The sequence below is a fragment of the Bombina bombina genome, chromosome 12 (assembly GCF_027579735.1).
Source record: "Bombina bombina isolate aBomBom1 chromosome 12, aBomBom1.pri, whole genome shotgun sequence".
In the NCBI taxonomy this organism is placed as follows: domain Eukaryota; kingdom Metazoa; phylum Chordata; class Amphibia; order Anura; family Bombinatoridae; genus Bombina; species Bombina bombina.
The window spans coordinates 92,280,276-92,296,162 of NC_069510.1; the positions used below are offsets into that span (position 1 = coordinate 92,280,276).

The 15,887-nt window shown below is 38.6% G+C and overlaps 1 protein-coding gene across 2 annotated transcripts in view; it reads left to right on the top strand.

The window, feature by feature from the left end:
- SCAI (suppressor of cancer cell invasion) overlaps window positions 1-15,887 on the top strand; it is a 573,395-nt gene that overhangs the window by 175,051 nt on the left and 382,457 nt on the right. For both annotated transcript variants that reach the window (XM_053695796.1, XM_053695797.1), the window contains exon 3: window positions 14,482-14,577. In XM_053695796.1, coding sequence (XP_053551771.1) covers window positions 14,482-14,577 — 96 coding nt within the window. The remainder of the gene's footprint in view (window positions 1-14,481; window positions 14,578-15,887) is intronic.

Here is a 15,887-nt window from a genome sequence, read left to right on the forward strand (position 1 = left end):
TGTTCCAGAACTGGAACTGGTATAATTACTCCAGCCAACTCTAGATCTGAAACACATTTCAGAAATGCTTGAGCCTTCGCTAGGTTTACTGGGACACGGGAAAGAAAAAATCTCTTTGCAGGAGGCCTTATCTTGAAGCCAATTCTGTACCCTTTTGAAACGATGTTCTGAATCTAGAGATTGTGAACAGAATTGAACCAAATTTCTTTGAAAAAACGTAATCTGCCCCCTACCAGCTGAACTGGAATGAGGGCCGCACCTTCATGTGGACTTGGGAGCTGGCTTTGGTTTTCTAAAAGGCTTGGATTTATTCCAGACTGGAGATGGTTTCCAAACTGATACCGCTCCTGAGGATGAAGGATCAGGCTTTTGTTCCTTGTTGTGACGAAAGGAACAAAAACGATTATTAGACCTAAATTTACCTTTAGATTTTTTATCCTGTGGTAAAAAAGTTCCTTTCCCTCCAGTAACAGTTGAGATAATAGAATCCAACTGAGAACCAAATAATTTATTACCCTGGAAAGAAAGGGAAAGCAGAGTAGACTTAGAAGACATATCAGCATTCCAAGTTTTAAGCCATAAAGCTCTTCTAGCTAAAATAGCTAGAGACATATACCTGACATCAACTCTAATGATATCAAAGATGGCATCACAAATAAAATTATTAGCATGTTGTAGAAGAATAATAATGCTATGAGAATTATGATCTGTTACTTGTTGCGCTAAAGCTTCTAACCAAAAGGTTGAAGCTGCAGCAATATCCACTAAAGATATAGCAGGTCTAAGAAGATTACCTGAACACAAGTAAGCTTTTCTTAGAAAGGATTCAATTTTCCTATCTAAAGGATCCTTAAAGGAAGTACCATCTGCCGTAGGAATAGTAGTACGCTTAGCAAGAGTAGAGACAGCCCCATCAACCTTAGGGATTTTGTCCCAAAATTCTAATCTGTCAGATGGCACAGGATATAATTGCTTAAAACGTTTAGAAGGAGTAAAAGAATTACCCAAATTATTCCATTCCCTGGAAATTACTTCAGAAATAGCACCAGGGACAGGAAAAACTTCTGGAATAACTACAGGAGATTTAAAAACCTTATCTAAACGTTTAGATTTAGTATCAAGAGGACTAGAATCCTCAATTTCTAATGCAATTAGGACTTCTTTAAGTAAAGAACGAATAAATTCCATTTTAAATAAATATGAAGATTTATCAGCATCAACCTCTGAGACAGAATCCTCTGAATCAGAAGAACCAATATCAGTATCAGAATGATGATGTTCATTTAAAAATTCATCTGAAAAATGAGAAGTTTTAAAAGACTTTTTACGTTTACTAGAAGGAGGAATAACAGACATAGCCTTCTTAATGGATTTAGAAACAAAATCTCTTATGTTATCAGGAACACTCTGAGTATTAGATGTTGACAGAACAGCAACAGGTAATGTAACAGTACTAAAGGAAATATTATCTGCATTAGCAAGTTTGTCATGACAAACAGTACAAACAACAGCTGGAGGAACAGATACCAAAAGTTTACAGCAGATACACTTAGCTTTTGTAGCTCCAGCACCAGGCAGGGATATTCCAGAAGTATCTTCTGACTCAGCTTCAACGTGGGACATCTTGCAATATGTAATAGAAAAAACAACATATAAAGCAAAATTGATCAAATTCCTTAAATGACAGTTTCAGGAATGGGAAAAAAATGCCATAGAACAAGCTTCTAGCAACCAGAAGCACAAAATAATGAGACTTAAATAATGTGGAGACAATAGTGACGCCCATATTTTTTTATGACGCCACATCCGGAACGCCGACACCTTTGGCGCAAAAAAACGTCAAAAATGACGCAACTTCCGGCGACACGTATAACGCCGGAAATAGAAAAAAAATGTGCGCCAAAAAAGTCCGCGCCAAGAATGACGCAATAAAATGAAGCATTTTCAGCCCCCGCGAGCCTAACAGCCCACAGGGAAAAGTCAAATTTTTAAGGTAAGAAAAAATGATTTATTCATATGCATTATCCCAAATATGAAACTGACTGTCTGAAATAAGGAATGTTGAACATCCTGAGTCAAGGTAAATAAATGTGTACATATATTTAGAACTTTATATAAAAGTGCCCAACCATAGCTTAGAGTGTCACAGAAAATAAGACTTACTTACCCCAGGACACTCATCTACATGTAGTAGAAAGCCAAACCAGTACTGAAACGAGAATCAGTAGAGGAAATGGTATATATAAGAGTATATCGTCGATCTGAAAAGGGAGGTAAGAGATGAATCTCTACGACCGATAACAGAGAACCTATGAAATAGACCCCGTAGAAGGAGATCACTGCATTCAAATAGGCAATACTCTCCTCACATCCCTCTGACATTCACTGCACGCTGAGAGGAAAACCGGGCTCCAACCTGCTGCGGAGCGCATATCAACGTAGAATCTAGCACAAACTTACTTCACCACCTCCATAGGAGGCAAAGTTTGTAAAACTGATTTGTGGGTGTGGTGAGGGGTGTATTTATAGGCATTTTGAGGTTTGGGAAACTTTACCCCTCCTGGTAGGAATGTATATCCCATACGTCACTAGCTCATGGACTCTTGCTAATTACATGAAAGAAATATAATTGCCCCTTCATCCTACGCAGGATGACATTTTAACCATTTGCATCTCCATTTCCTCATTGGAAGTTATTAAAGCAAACTCACTCCATACATTAAATGTATATAGTGATGTCTTGAATTTAACTAGATTTTTAAAAACATAAATCTGTATAATTGTGAAACCAAGCAATGGCACACAACTTCTAGTCTTAAAAACCAATAAGTTTACTTACGGTAGATTAGAAATTCTTTGAAAAAATAATTGATGTTAGCCTTAAAGGGACACTAAACCTTGAAATAAACTTAATCTCTATCGATCTACACATATATAACAATAATATGTATAATATGCTTGCATTTTCGTATTTCAAGCGTTATAGAGATATTCTGATTCAAAATTTAATTGTTTTCCAAACCCACACTTAGAAGCTCTGTCGTTCCTAACGAATAGCGACGGATAACCTGCGTTATCAATATGGCCGCAAACCTCCGTACTGCGCATGCGCGATCTATCTAACGCGTCATATGCAACGTCACCGTCCTGTGGAGCAGCTGACAGTCTGAATCTATCCTTCTCCTCACAGATGTTACAGCGGTCTCTAAGAGGTAAGATCGCAACGCTTAGCTGCGAGAATTCCCCTAGTAATAACGAGCATACAATATTTATTTCTGAATGTAACTTATATTTAAAAGAGATATATGATTAATGCTATATACAATTTTGACATTATTCTGAAGCCAAATCTTTATATCGATGACAATTAGATAGCAGCGCTTAGATCCGAGAAATCCTCTAGATATAACGAGCATAAAATATTTATGAATGTAAGCCATATTTAAATAAGAAATATGATTAATGCTGTATATAATTTTAATCATATTGTGAAGCCAAATGTTGATATCACTGACAACTTGATCGCAACGCTTAGCAATCAGAATTCCCCTAGAAATAACAAGCAGTAAATCTTATGCTTTTAAAAGGCAAATTTTTATTATGTTAAAATAAGAGATACTATTTCGGGGATTGTTAATTTTCATGAAACTAGGAAGCCAAATATTGATGAATTGCGCATGCGCAGGGTGACGGATCCATACGTTAATTATATGCACGATAACAGACTGCTATTGGACACACGATATTGTAATTCAGGAGGAGTAAAAGGGGGTTTGGCTTGGATGACGTGGTTTGAAGCAAATAATATATAGTTTTATTGCGGAATAAACGCTCGTTTACAGTTCAGACCAGGTACAGTTTATTTATTAAGTTGTTTTCAATTGATTTCTTTAATTTAAGTAGATTGAAAAAACTAAAGTTTTGGAATCCTTTAATCTTATCAGCTGTAATACATGAGCACCAAAATGGTTTTATATGGCCGGGATCAGTAATTAATTTAATGAAAGCCAAGCTTACAACAGCACGCTTTAAACATTTACAGTTAAATACCATAAATATAGAGGGGCGATTTTCGCTAATGCTTCATACAGAAAATCATTCAGTAATATGGAATGGGGCATCGTTCACACATCTTATCATGTTGTAGCTTTTCCTGTAACATTTGCCTCCTTCTAGATAAATTATACTTACGCCCCACAACATGTTTTGCAGTTAGTGTTTACATATCACCTTATTTTATCCATGGCACTAGATGGGATTGCCCTCTATATCACCTTTATTAATTAAAGGGACACTGAACCCAAATTTTTTCTTTCAGTGATTCAGATTGAGCATGCAATTTAAAGCAACTTTCTAATTTACTCCGATTATCAATTTTTCTTCGTTCACTTGCTATCTTTATTTGAAAAAGATGGCATCTAAGCTTCTTTTTTGGTTCAGCACCATGGACAGCACTTTTTTTTTATTGGTGGATGAATTTATCCACCAATCAGCAAGAATAACCCAGGTTATTCACCAAAAATGGGCCGGCATCTAAACTTACATTCTTGCATTTCAAATAAAGATACCAAGAGAATGAAGAAAATTTGATAATAGGAGTAAATTAGAAAGTTGCTTAAAATTGCATGCTCTATCTGAATCACGAAAGAAAAAAAATTGGGTTCAGTGTCCATTTAAGGTAACCATTAAACCCACTGATAGCTTTCCTAAAATAGTCTCCTTATGAGATACATATTGACTCAGGATAGTAATTTATTGCCTTTTATGTAAGTGGCATGCTGTAGTTTATTAAAGGGACATGAAACTCAAAATTATTCTGTCATGATTCAGATAGAGAATAAAATTTTAAACAATTTTCCAATTTACTTCTATTATTTAATTTGCTTCCTTCTTTTGTTATCCTTTGCTGAAAGTTTTATCTAGCAAAGCTCAGGAGCAGCAGAGAACCTAGGTTCTAGCTGTAGATTGGTAACAGCATATATATATATATATATATATATATATATATATATATATATATATATATATATATATATATTGTGATTTGCCCATGAGTTCAGTTAGAAACCATTAGTGCATTGCTGCTCCTTCAACAAATGATACCAAGATAATTAAACAAATTAGATAATAGAAATAAATTAGATAGTTGTTTAAAATTGTATTCTCTATCTGAATCATTAAAGAAAAAAAATTAGGTTTCATGTCCCTTTAATGATCTGAAAACTTCTATTTAGACGTCTTAAATCATTTCATTTATTTTGCTGGATATAAAATCAAGGAGCGAAATCCCAAATTAGATGTCCCTGTAAAGACACTAACAGGCTTTCTACATTGTCTTTTCAGGAAGTCTACACATACCTCAACTGTTTGGGCATAAAAATTATCAGTGATCCCAATCTATAAAATGCTTCCAATTTAATAGTAATTCACCAACCCAAATAGCAAGATTTGCACAAATGGGCATCTCTTCCTATTTTTCTAGTAGATTGGTTAAATGCTGTGTAAGCAATTGTTGTTGTTTTTTTCTTCATTTTTTTTCTATCCCTTCCAAATGCTCAATCTGTTTAAAAAACAAAACAAAAAAAACTCTGACATGAGATGTATTAATTCTTTATTTCGTAGCTTCATATGGAATGGGAAAAACAGACAAAATTAGCTTACATAAACTGTTTCAAGGGTTGACATTAAAATGCTAAATGTATTATTGAGTAAATAATGTGATAGATTAGTCTATGGGGGCGATTTATCAAGCTGAAGCGGACAGGGGCGCACATATGCGCTCCTGTCTGCCGCCACTTGACTCTGGCGGGCTGAATTCCCCTTGCAGGATTCAGCATTGCACACAAGCGCTATTTTGCAATTGCGTGCAATCCTGCCCCCGCACAGCCAATCACCCGCGGGCAGGAGCTGTCAATCTCCCTAGTCAGACTATACAATTTCTTCCTCTTACTTGTGGTCAATAATTTTCCCATCATATAGTAACTATTCCAATGTTTCAAGAATCAAATAATGGAGAAGTATTTCTAAAGCATTTAGGTTAGACTACAAATTCTCACAATAGTCTTATGGCCATCCCTAATTTCTTTTCTAAGATATGGAGAGTCCACAATGTCATTCCAATTACTAGTGGGAATATCACTCCTGGCCAACAGGAGGAGGCAAAGAGCACCATAGCAAGGTTGTTAAATGTCACTCCCCTACCCATAATCCCCAGTCATTCTCTTTGCCTCTGTAAATGGAGGAGGTGAAGTTTGGTGTCTGAAGAAGAATTTGATCTACAATCATTTTTTTGAGTTTAGCTGTGTCCACGTCACAGTCCTTGAGTGGTGTTATAGCATGTTTGCTGCCCATGGTATAGAAAGCCAGAGTGGGTTACTCTGTTCTTTCTTTTTCTACAGGCCCGGGTAAGGAGTATGTGTCCTTTCACGTCTTGTGAGCTGTCTACCTGCCGGACAGCTGGATTTGCAGGTAAGTGCCTTTGTCTTCTAGGTTTGGGAGACTTGCACTTAAGAGGTTAAATCTTTCTGCATCATTTATTTGGTACTTTCTGAATCCTTAGTTAGGATTTGATTCAGGCAGAGTGCAGGCACATTTAATGTATGTGAGTAGATACTTTAGGGTTAATCTCCTTATGGGTATGAAGGCGTTAACTTTATTTTTATGACTCAGTGGTTTACTATTATTTCATTTTTTTTGTGTGTGGGTGTTTATTAGCATTGTTATACAAGGCTGCAGTTCTCCTTGTTAATGCTATCACGGTGTATACTGTTTTGAGGAACGGCTGACTGAATGTGTCAGTTTCTCTGTTAGAGCCGGCATTGAAACGTGCGCTGTTGCGCAGTTTCATTTTAGCCGGTCATGTGACCCTCCTTCCGCTCTTGGAATTAATAAAGTGCGGTGTCGGCTGTGCTTTTGGGACCGGCTAGTTTGCTAAGGGTGTAATTTTCTGTCTGTCAAGATTGTTATACCGGAGGGGCAGGTAGGCACCTCAGTCAAATGCTGAGGTGTAGTTAGGGGTTTGTTTTGAGCGAAAACTCGCTCTGCAAAAAATTTAAACTGACATTATCAATTATAAATAATATTTAATTTCCTTGTCTTTTTGTTTAAATCCTTGAAAATCATGGAGCAGGAGTCTGTTCCTATGGACAAATGTTTACTGTGTTTAGAGGACTAAATTGTGTTACCTATGCTATTTTGTACCTCATGTCTAGATAGAACATTGAAATGTAAAGATAGACTTTTTATTTCTGAGCCTAATGTCTCTCAGGATGATGCTGTTAAGGCTATGCCACAGCTTTCTCCTCAAACATCCCAAGCCTCTATGGCGTCACATACAGTGCCCTGCAGTTCCTCTCAGCCTCCTGGAGTTATTTGCCTGCAGATTTTGCTGCACAGGTAACTTCTGTGGTATCTGCGGCATAATCTGCTTTTCCTATGATGGGAAAACATGAGGAACATTAGACCTCCCTTACCAGGCTGCCCTCCCTCATAAGTCTGATGAGGAGGATACATTGGTAGCCTCTGAGGGTGAAATCTCAGATTTGGACAGTATAATTCCTTTATCTCATTCTGAAAAGGTAAGCTTCAGATTTAAGCTTGAACACCTTTGTGTACTGTTAAAGGAGGTATTGGCTACTTTGGACGACTCCGATACTTTGGTCGTTGTCAACCCTAAGAAGTCTATTAAACATAATAAATGCTATCATGTTCCTTCCTCTGTGGAAGTGTTTCCTGTTCCAGACCGTGTGACGGAGATTATTTCACAGGAATGGAAAAGACAGGGATACCTTTCTCCCCATCTCCCATCTTTTTAAGAAGAGGTTTCCTGTTGCTGACTTCATTAAAGATTCATGGCGCACGGTGCCTAAAGTAGAAGGGGCCATTTCTACTCTGGCTAAGAGAGCTACGATCCCTATAGAGGATAGCTGCTCCTTTAGGGATCCTATGGACAAAAAGCTGGAGGCTTATTTGAATAAGATGAATGTTCATCAAGGTCTTCAATGGCAACCTGCAGTTTGTATTTCCACAGTGGCAAGTGCGTCATCTTATTGGTGCAACGCCTTGTCTGAATCAATTTGGGTAGAAACTCTGTTGGAGGAGATCCAAGATAGGATTAAGGCTCTCAAACTAGCCAATTCCTTTATTTCTTTCCTAAGATATGGTGAGTCCACGAAATCATCAATTACTAGTGGGAATATATATCTCTCCTGACCAGCAGGAGGCCGCAAAGAGCACCACAGCAAAAACTGTTAAATACCACTCCCCTTACCCACAATCCCCATTCATTCTCTTTGCCTGTAGTAGTTGCAAGGAGGTGGTTAAGTTAGGTGTCTGTAAGATTCTACAATCAAGAGTTTGTTATTTTCAAAGCAGGACAAGATGTTCTGATCTTTGCTAAGGGTTTAGCTGTAGTTCATTTTAGTCTCTTCAGTAGATCATTGGTGGCTTTTAAGCATTTGGGGACTTGGGGGGGTATAATCCCCTCTGTGCCTCCCAATTGATTTATTGCTGCCCTTGTCAGAAAGCCTGTTTAAGTTTGCACAGTCTTTTCATTTTTCACAGGTCCATAGGAGGGGGGGGGGTGCCTCTTAAACTTTGTGAGCTGCTTGCTGCAGGGCAGTTACTTCTATGGTAAGTGCTATATTATATGGTATTCTTATATTGGCACTTAAACAATGATTTCAGGGCATTGAAAAGGTTCTGGCTCCTGATTTTTTTATTATTTTGTATACGATTTTCAGTTTAATGTTTTTTTGCAACATTTTGTGTGTTGTGATGTTTTGGTGAGCGGAGCCTGCTGAGGAGGTAGTTTTGGCGCACTTTTTCAAACCAGGAAGTGTTTGTTTTATTTTAGTGCAGCTCTGGGCTGTGTACAAGTGGCTGTTTCTTTGCTGCAGAGTGGTTTCAGTCCGGAGTGTTCCTATTTTTTCTCCGTTTGATCAGGTTCAGGTAGGCACTTCAGCAATCTGGCTGAGGTGTAGAGGTGCCCATGTTTATTTTACTTTACTTTTATAAAGTTTAAGTTTGTTGCTATAAATTTTTGTGTTAACGTTACTTTTTTAAAGGGATAGTAACGTTTTTTTAGACTTCTTTTTTCTTTTGTGTAAATGTATTATTTGTAATTTATTTTTTGTGTTTTGATGGACTAAGTGGCCCTGCAAAATGTTATTTGTACTCTGTTGGGGGCTAATGTGGAACCTCCTATTTCTTTCTGTTCCTCATGTACTGAGGGAACATTGCATTACAAAGATAAACTTTTTGAATTTGAGCCGTTTTTTTCTAGGGAAGAAGCTGTTCAAGTGCAGCCTTGTTCTCAGGCATCCATACCCTTGTCTGCCCGCATGTTATACCCTGTGCTTCCTCTCATGCTCCAGCTGGAGTTTTCTTTGCAGGATATGGCTTCTCATATATGTTCTGCAGTTTCTGAAGCGTTATCTGCTTTCCCTATGTTGCAGGGGAAGCGTAAGAGGAAATTTAAAAATTTGGAGACCCCTGTTTCAGGGGTTGTTTTTTTTCTAATGTCTCTTCTCAGAAGTCTGAGGAAGAGGATTCTTCTTTATTGTCTGATGGTGAGATCTCTGACTCTAACAGTATATTACCTTCTTCTGATGCTGAAGTTGTGTCATTCAGGTTCAAATTAGAGCACCTCCATTTGTTACTTTAGGAGGTTTTGTCTACTTTGGATGATTCTGATTCTGTGGTTGTAATGACTCCTAAGAAATCTAGCAAGCTTATTATATATTTTTATGTTCCTTCCGCAGTGGAGGTATTCCCTGTCCCTGATCGTGCTCCAGAGATTGTTGCACAGGAGTGGGGGAAGCCTGGGATTCCTTTTTCCCCTTCTCTAATTTAAAATAAAATTGTCTTGTTAGACAGTGCCTAAGGTTGAGGGTGCTATTTCTACTTTGGATAAGAGATCTACTATTCCCATTGAGGATAGTTGTTTTCAGGATCTTATGAATAAGAAGCTTGAAGCTTTTCTTAAGAGGATGTATGTTCATCAGGGGTTGCAATGGCAGCCTGTGATGTGTATTGCTACTGTCACTAGCGCAGCAACTTATTGGTTTGATGCGTTGTCTGATTCTATTTGGTCAGACACTCCTCTTGAGGAGATTCAGGATAGGAGTAAGGCTCTTAAATTGGCTAATTCCTTTATTTCTGATGCTTCTCTTCAAGTTATCAAATTGGCAAAGATTTCCAGCTTTGCTGTTTTAGCTCGCAGAGTTTTATGGTTAAATTCCTGGTCTGCGGATGTTTCTTCTTAACTAAGATTTTGTCTTTTCCTTACAAGGGTAAGACCTTGTTTAGACCAGGTCTGGCTGAGATTATTTCCGATATTACGGAAGGTAAGAGTCATTTTCTTCCTCAGGATAAAAGACATATACAAAAGCGTCAAAGTAATTTTCGTTCCTTTCGGAACTTCTCAGCTAAACCTTCCTCTTCCAAGCAGGAGCATTCTAAGTCTTCCTGGAAGTCCAATCATTCCTGGAATAAGGGGAAGCAATTTATAAAGCCTGTTACTGACTCAAAGTCAGCATGAAGGGTCTGCCCCCGATACAGGAGCGGATCTTGTGGGGGGCAGATTTTCTTTTTCGCTCAGGCTTGGGTTCGGGATGTTCCGGAGCCCTGGGTGGTGAACATCATATCCCAGGGTTACAAGCTAGAGTTCAGGACTTATCCCAGGGGCAGGTTTCTTCTCTCCAGGTTATCTGTAAACCAAATAAAGAGAGAGGCGTTCTTGTGTTGTGTCCAGGATCTTTCCGATATGGGAATAATAGTTCCTGTTCCTTTTCAGGTGCAGGGTCTGGGTTTTTATTCCAAACTGTTTGTAGTTCCCAAAAGAGAGGGAACATTCCGTCCTATTCTAGATTTCAAGAGACAAGTTTCTCAGAGTTCCGTCTTTCAAGATAGACTGTTCCTTCCATTCTTCCTTTAGTTCAGGAGGGTCAGTTCATGACCACAGTGGATTTAAAGGATGCATATCTGCATTTTCCTATCCACAAGGATTATCACAAGCTTTTAAGATTTGCGTTTCTAGACAAACATTTTCAGTTTGTGGCCTTTCCATTTGGTCTTGCTACGGCTCCCTGGATTTTTTCGAAGGTTCTGGGAGTATTTTTGGCGGTTCGTTGGTTACAAGGTGTTGCAGTGGCGCCTCATCTGGATGATTTTTCTGGTTCAGACGCCATCTCTTCAACAAGCAAGCTCCCTCATGGAGATATTGTTGTCTTTTCTGCGCTCCCACGGTTGGAAGGTGAATTTAGGAAAAAGTTCCTTGAGAGCATGTAATTTTAAGCAACTTTCTAATTCACTCTTATTATCAAATTTGCTTCAGTCTCTTGGTATCTTTATTTAAAAAGCAAGAATGTAAGTTTTTTGAAGGCCCATTTTTAGTGAACAACCTGGGTTGTTATTGCTGATTGGTGGATAAATTCACCCACCAATAAACAAGTGCTGTCCAGGGTAGTGGACCAAAATTGGCTGGCTCCTTAGTTTAGATGCCTTCGTTTTCAATAAAGATAGCAAGAGAACAAAGAAAAATTGATAATAGGAGTAAATTAGAAATTTTCTTAAAATTGCATGCTCTATCGGAATCATGAAAGAAAAAAATTGGGTTCAGTGTCCCTTTAATCTGGTCTATAGTCTGAGGTGATGGGTTTATATGATTTAGGGTTTCTGGAGTTCGTAATTTGAGGTGAGATTGAGCTAGGGACAGACTGGCCTGTTTTTTAAGGAAGGCCTATCTCCTAATGAGGCAACATCGTATTGTGGCCTTTGCTGCTCCCCAGAGAGAGTCATCGTCTACCGAACCATTATCATTAATTTGCATAAAAAAGTTGATGTCCCTTCGTAAACTCTTCACGAAAGGGAACATTAAGCACCAGGACGATTTGATGTGGTAATTTTCTACAGAAAGGAGGTCAATTGTCTATATAACGTGGTCTGACAAGGAGCAAAGTGCTATGGTGGAGTGTTTGACTTAGTCTAACGTTTCTGCTGAGCAAAAGATGTACTCAATTCTAGAGTACACCTGGTGGGGATGGGAAAAGTGAGTATAATCTCTATCTCTTGGGTGAAGGGATCTCCAGATGTTATAGTATCCTGACTGGGACATAATTTTCTTGAAAACTGGAAGAAAGGTGTTCAGCTTGTAGGCTAGATTTAGTAAGGTTGTGAGGGTTCTTATCTAATTTGGTGTCCCTTGTCATGTTGAAGTCTCCTGCAAGGATAACCCTATCTAATTTTACTTTGTCAACTGCGTTTAGAATTTTCTGCAGTGTCTTGGGTTGATGTGTGTTGGGGAGGTAAATTGAAACTAGGGTGTATGTCACGTGGTTAAGCTTGTGAATGACTATCAGGAATGTACTAGAATAGCAGTGCATCTGGATTTCTTAGTGGATGGGGCATGCTCTAGAATTGAGTAATCTCTACTAAAAAGTTGTGGGGGGTTGTCGAGAGTCCACTGGGTCTCTTGTAGAAAGGCAACATCTGGAAAAGTCTTAAAAGTAGACTCCTTTTGTGTGGAGAGTTAAGGCCTCTCATGTTGTGGGTTAAGAGTTTGAGGGTGGCCATATCTTCTAGACAGCAAGGAATGTCCGGGTGAGAGGTTAGGTTGATGTTACCTAACTTAAATGAAGGGGTAAAGGAGGTAAGATGCAGGGAGGGATGAGGGATTAGTCTGGAAAAGATAGGTAAATTGGTAGCTGTTGTAGGTTACTGTGTAAGTAGTCCACCACAGTGGAGCCCTGGTGGGGGCTTCAAATGGTTGCGGGGGAGAAAAGTGTCGTTATCGTATTATATGCACCAGTAGTCACTCCCACTCTAGGGAATTAGGGTTACGACCTGAAGAAAGGGGAAAAGGAAGTTGGAGGTGACCTGTCTAGACTGACTAGACAGGAAAGGAAAGAGTGAGAGAGCTAGTAGCGCCCAGTAACAAATCTTTAAATGGTAACAAACAATGATTCTTGAGGACTTGTTACGTACACCTAGATTAGAGAAGATAGTTGTGCAATACAATAAACTCTGTTAGTGCACAATTACATACAAATTAAGGAATTCTCGTCTCAGGGAGCAAGGGGATATGACCTAATGGAAGGGGGGAAGGGTAGTGACCTATCCAGACTAGCTGGACAGGAAAGGGGGAGACGAGGGTCTAGCCAAATAGCGTTATATAAAATGTATTTAGGCAGAGAAGGATAGTATAAACTGTAAAAACAGCATAGTTGAGTCTCTTTTTCAAAGTTCTATAATGGCAGTTCACAGTCTTTTGTGGTTATTGTGTGACTTTCTTTTTTATGGGTAGGTTTATGTGGGTACCCAAGAGGGGTAGTTAAGGCCTGTAGTTAACTGTAGGGGTCTAAATGGGCCTGAGTGGTGATGACAGCGATCAGGTAGTTTTCTTGTCCTCCGGTCGTCTGTCTATGGTGGCCCATCTCCATGAGAGCAATATTTAATCTTTTTGGTGTGGGGTGTATTTGCCTCCTCCTGGTGGCCAGGTGATGTAATTCCCATATGTAAGGATTTTCGTAGACTATCACCACCAAGAAAGAAAGGAATTTATCAGGTTGAATGTACAATGTTTTTGTGTTGGAAGATAATGAGATTAAAATAATGGCACTTTATAATAATATAATATAATACATTCTTTCATTCATGTCTAGTTAAACAATGCAAAATATTGTTGACCGGATAACTGTTATGAAAAGGAGCTTAAAGGGCCAGTAACCCCACCAAATAAGGTTATATAATAATGCACACAGTGCAGAATTATATAACATTAGCCTAGTGCCACGTTTCTAAAGCAGAGTATAGGAAAGATATTTACCTACGATAATCTATATTTCAGAACACCTCTCCTGCCTCTACTGAGTGGGTCTGTTTTTTACCTTAGCGCATCGGGCACGCTGTCTAGTCACAGCACGCCCGATCGCGCCATTAAACTGAATGTAGCTCGCTCTCGCTACCATACCCGAGCGGGAGCGAGCACATTCAATTTAATGGCGCGATCGGGCGTGCTGTGACTAGACAGCGTGCCCAATGCGCTTGGGTAAAAAACAGACCCGCTCAGTAGAGCCAGGAGCGGCGTTCTGAAAAATAGATTATCGTAGGTAAATATCTTTGCTATACTCTGCTTTAGAAACGTGGCGCTAGGCTAATGTTATATAATTCTGCACTGTGTGCATTATTATATAACCTTATTTGGTGGGGTTACTGGCCCTTTAAAATAGTTTGATGTCAATGTTAAAATGTACATTGCAAGAGATTATAGCCAGTTTAGCTCAGTATCATTTCTTCAAATGCTTTTATATAGAAATTAAAAAAAATATTAGCCCAACAACAAATGTATTCCATTAAGCTGTGAATTTCTCAGCATAGATGTTCAGTAATACTTCTTGCGGCTCTGCAGACATTTTATAATCTATGTCCTTTATTTTACATAACGAGAAACATATTGTAGTAAAAGTGACTTTGTCATTCCAGGGATTTGCCACAATACGGGCAGAAGCAATGGCAATCGTATTTTGGAAGGACATTTGATGTGTATACCAAATTATGGAAGTTTCAACAGCAGCATAGGTGAGAATACACATAACTGATACAATCTGCTCTTTCAAAGGTACATTTTTTTAAATACTACTTCTTAGTACAGATTGGTGGTACATTTAAATCCACGTGCTATCCAAAAACACTGACGCATACGCTATGCAACATTTGTGGGTATTTTTACTCACAGAAACAGTGAATACATTTTTAAATTCTCTGTTTTTACAATATTATACACTTCTATATAAATAAACTGCAGTAAGCATTGGTTTAGCAAGGCATGTGTGACAGAGAAGTACTTAACCCCAGAAACATGCACATTGGACCGACACAGACAAAACTACTAACTGTTTGCAGAGAAGTGGAATCATCTGTATTTCTTTTATAGGGCCAGATTACTAGTGGCACGTGCAAACAATATTGAGTTTATCGAGAATGTTTGCGCACAGCTGAAGTAGTGTGCGTATTACAAGCTTAACGCCCGTCAGGATAGCGCAGCCTCAGCTCTGGTTAACTGTTAAGCTCGAATAAAAAGTGTCACAGAATACATCAAAAATACATTTAAAAGTTCAGTTGCAATAAAAAAGATATAACGGCCTCAAAGATATAGGTCTCAGGTGCTTTAACATAGAGATACATACATATACATGTCTATGTGTGTGTATGTATATATTTATATTTATATATATATATATATATATATATATATATATATATATATAAAATGTAAGGCGAACAGAAGAGGGAAAGGGCGCACAGAAGAACTGGATCTGGGTGTAGTATAATTAGTTTCCACAAAAACAGGAACAACATGTAGAATTTGCACTCACTTTTTGTGACCTTAAACGTTATGCGGTATGGCAACAGCAGGGAGGCTCATCATAGCCCTGGAAGAGACCTTCAGGTATGTATATCCACAGTTTTTTGACCCACTTGTATGGCACACCAGCCCAGGAGATAGATCTAGATGACGCCCCTTTCAGGAGGTATCAGTCCTACAAACAATCTCTCTAGGGACTTATGGCTATGGGTAACTAAATTGGCAAATGAGGTAACCGTGTATAGATGAAAAAACGGTTTAATATATCACACAAACACAGTGGTGGATCAAATACATATAGTGTATGTACATAAAACGTACAGAAAAAAAACAAACAAGTAAAAACTGTGTCTAAATATTGGCACGAACCTGTCAGCTGTATGTGCATAAGATGAACCACAGTGCAGCTGATTGGCTATGCTGCCTTAATAGACCAGTGAATAGTGTCGGGGGGCAGAGCCTGACACATTTTACAAATATTGGTTGCTTCTTCAGAGGTGGGGCCACCCCCCCCTACAACTCT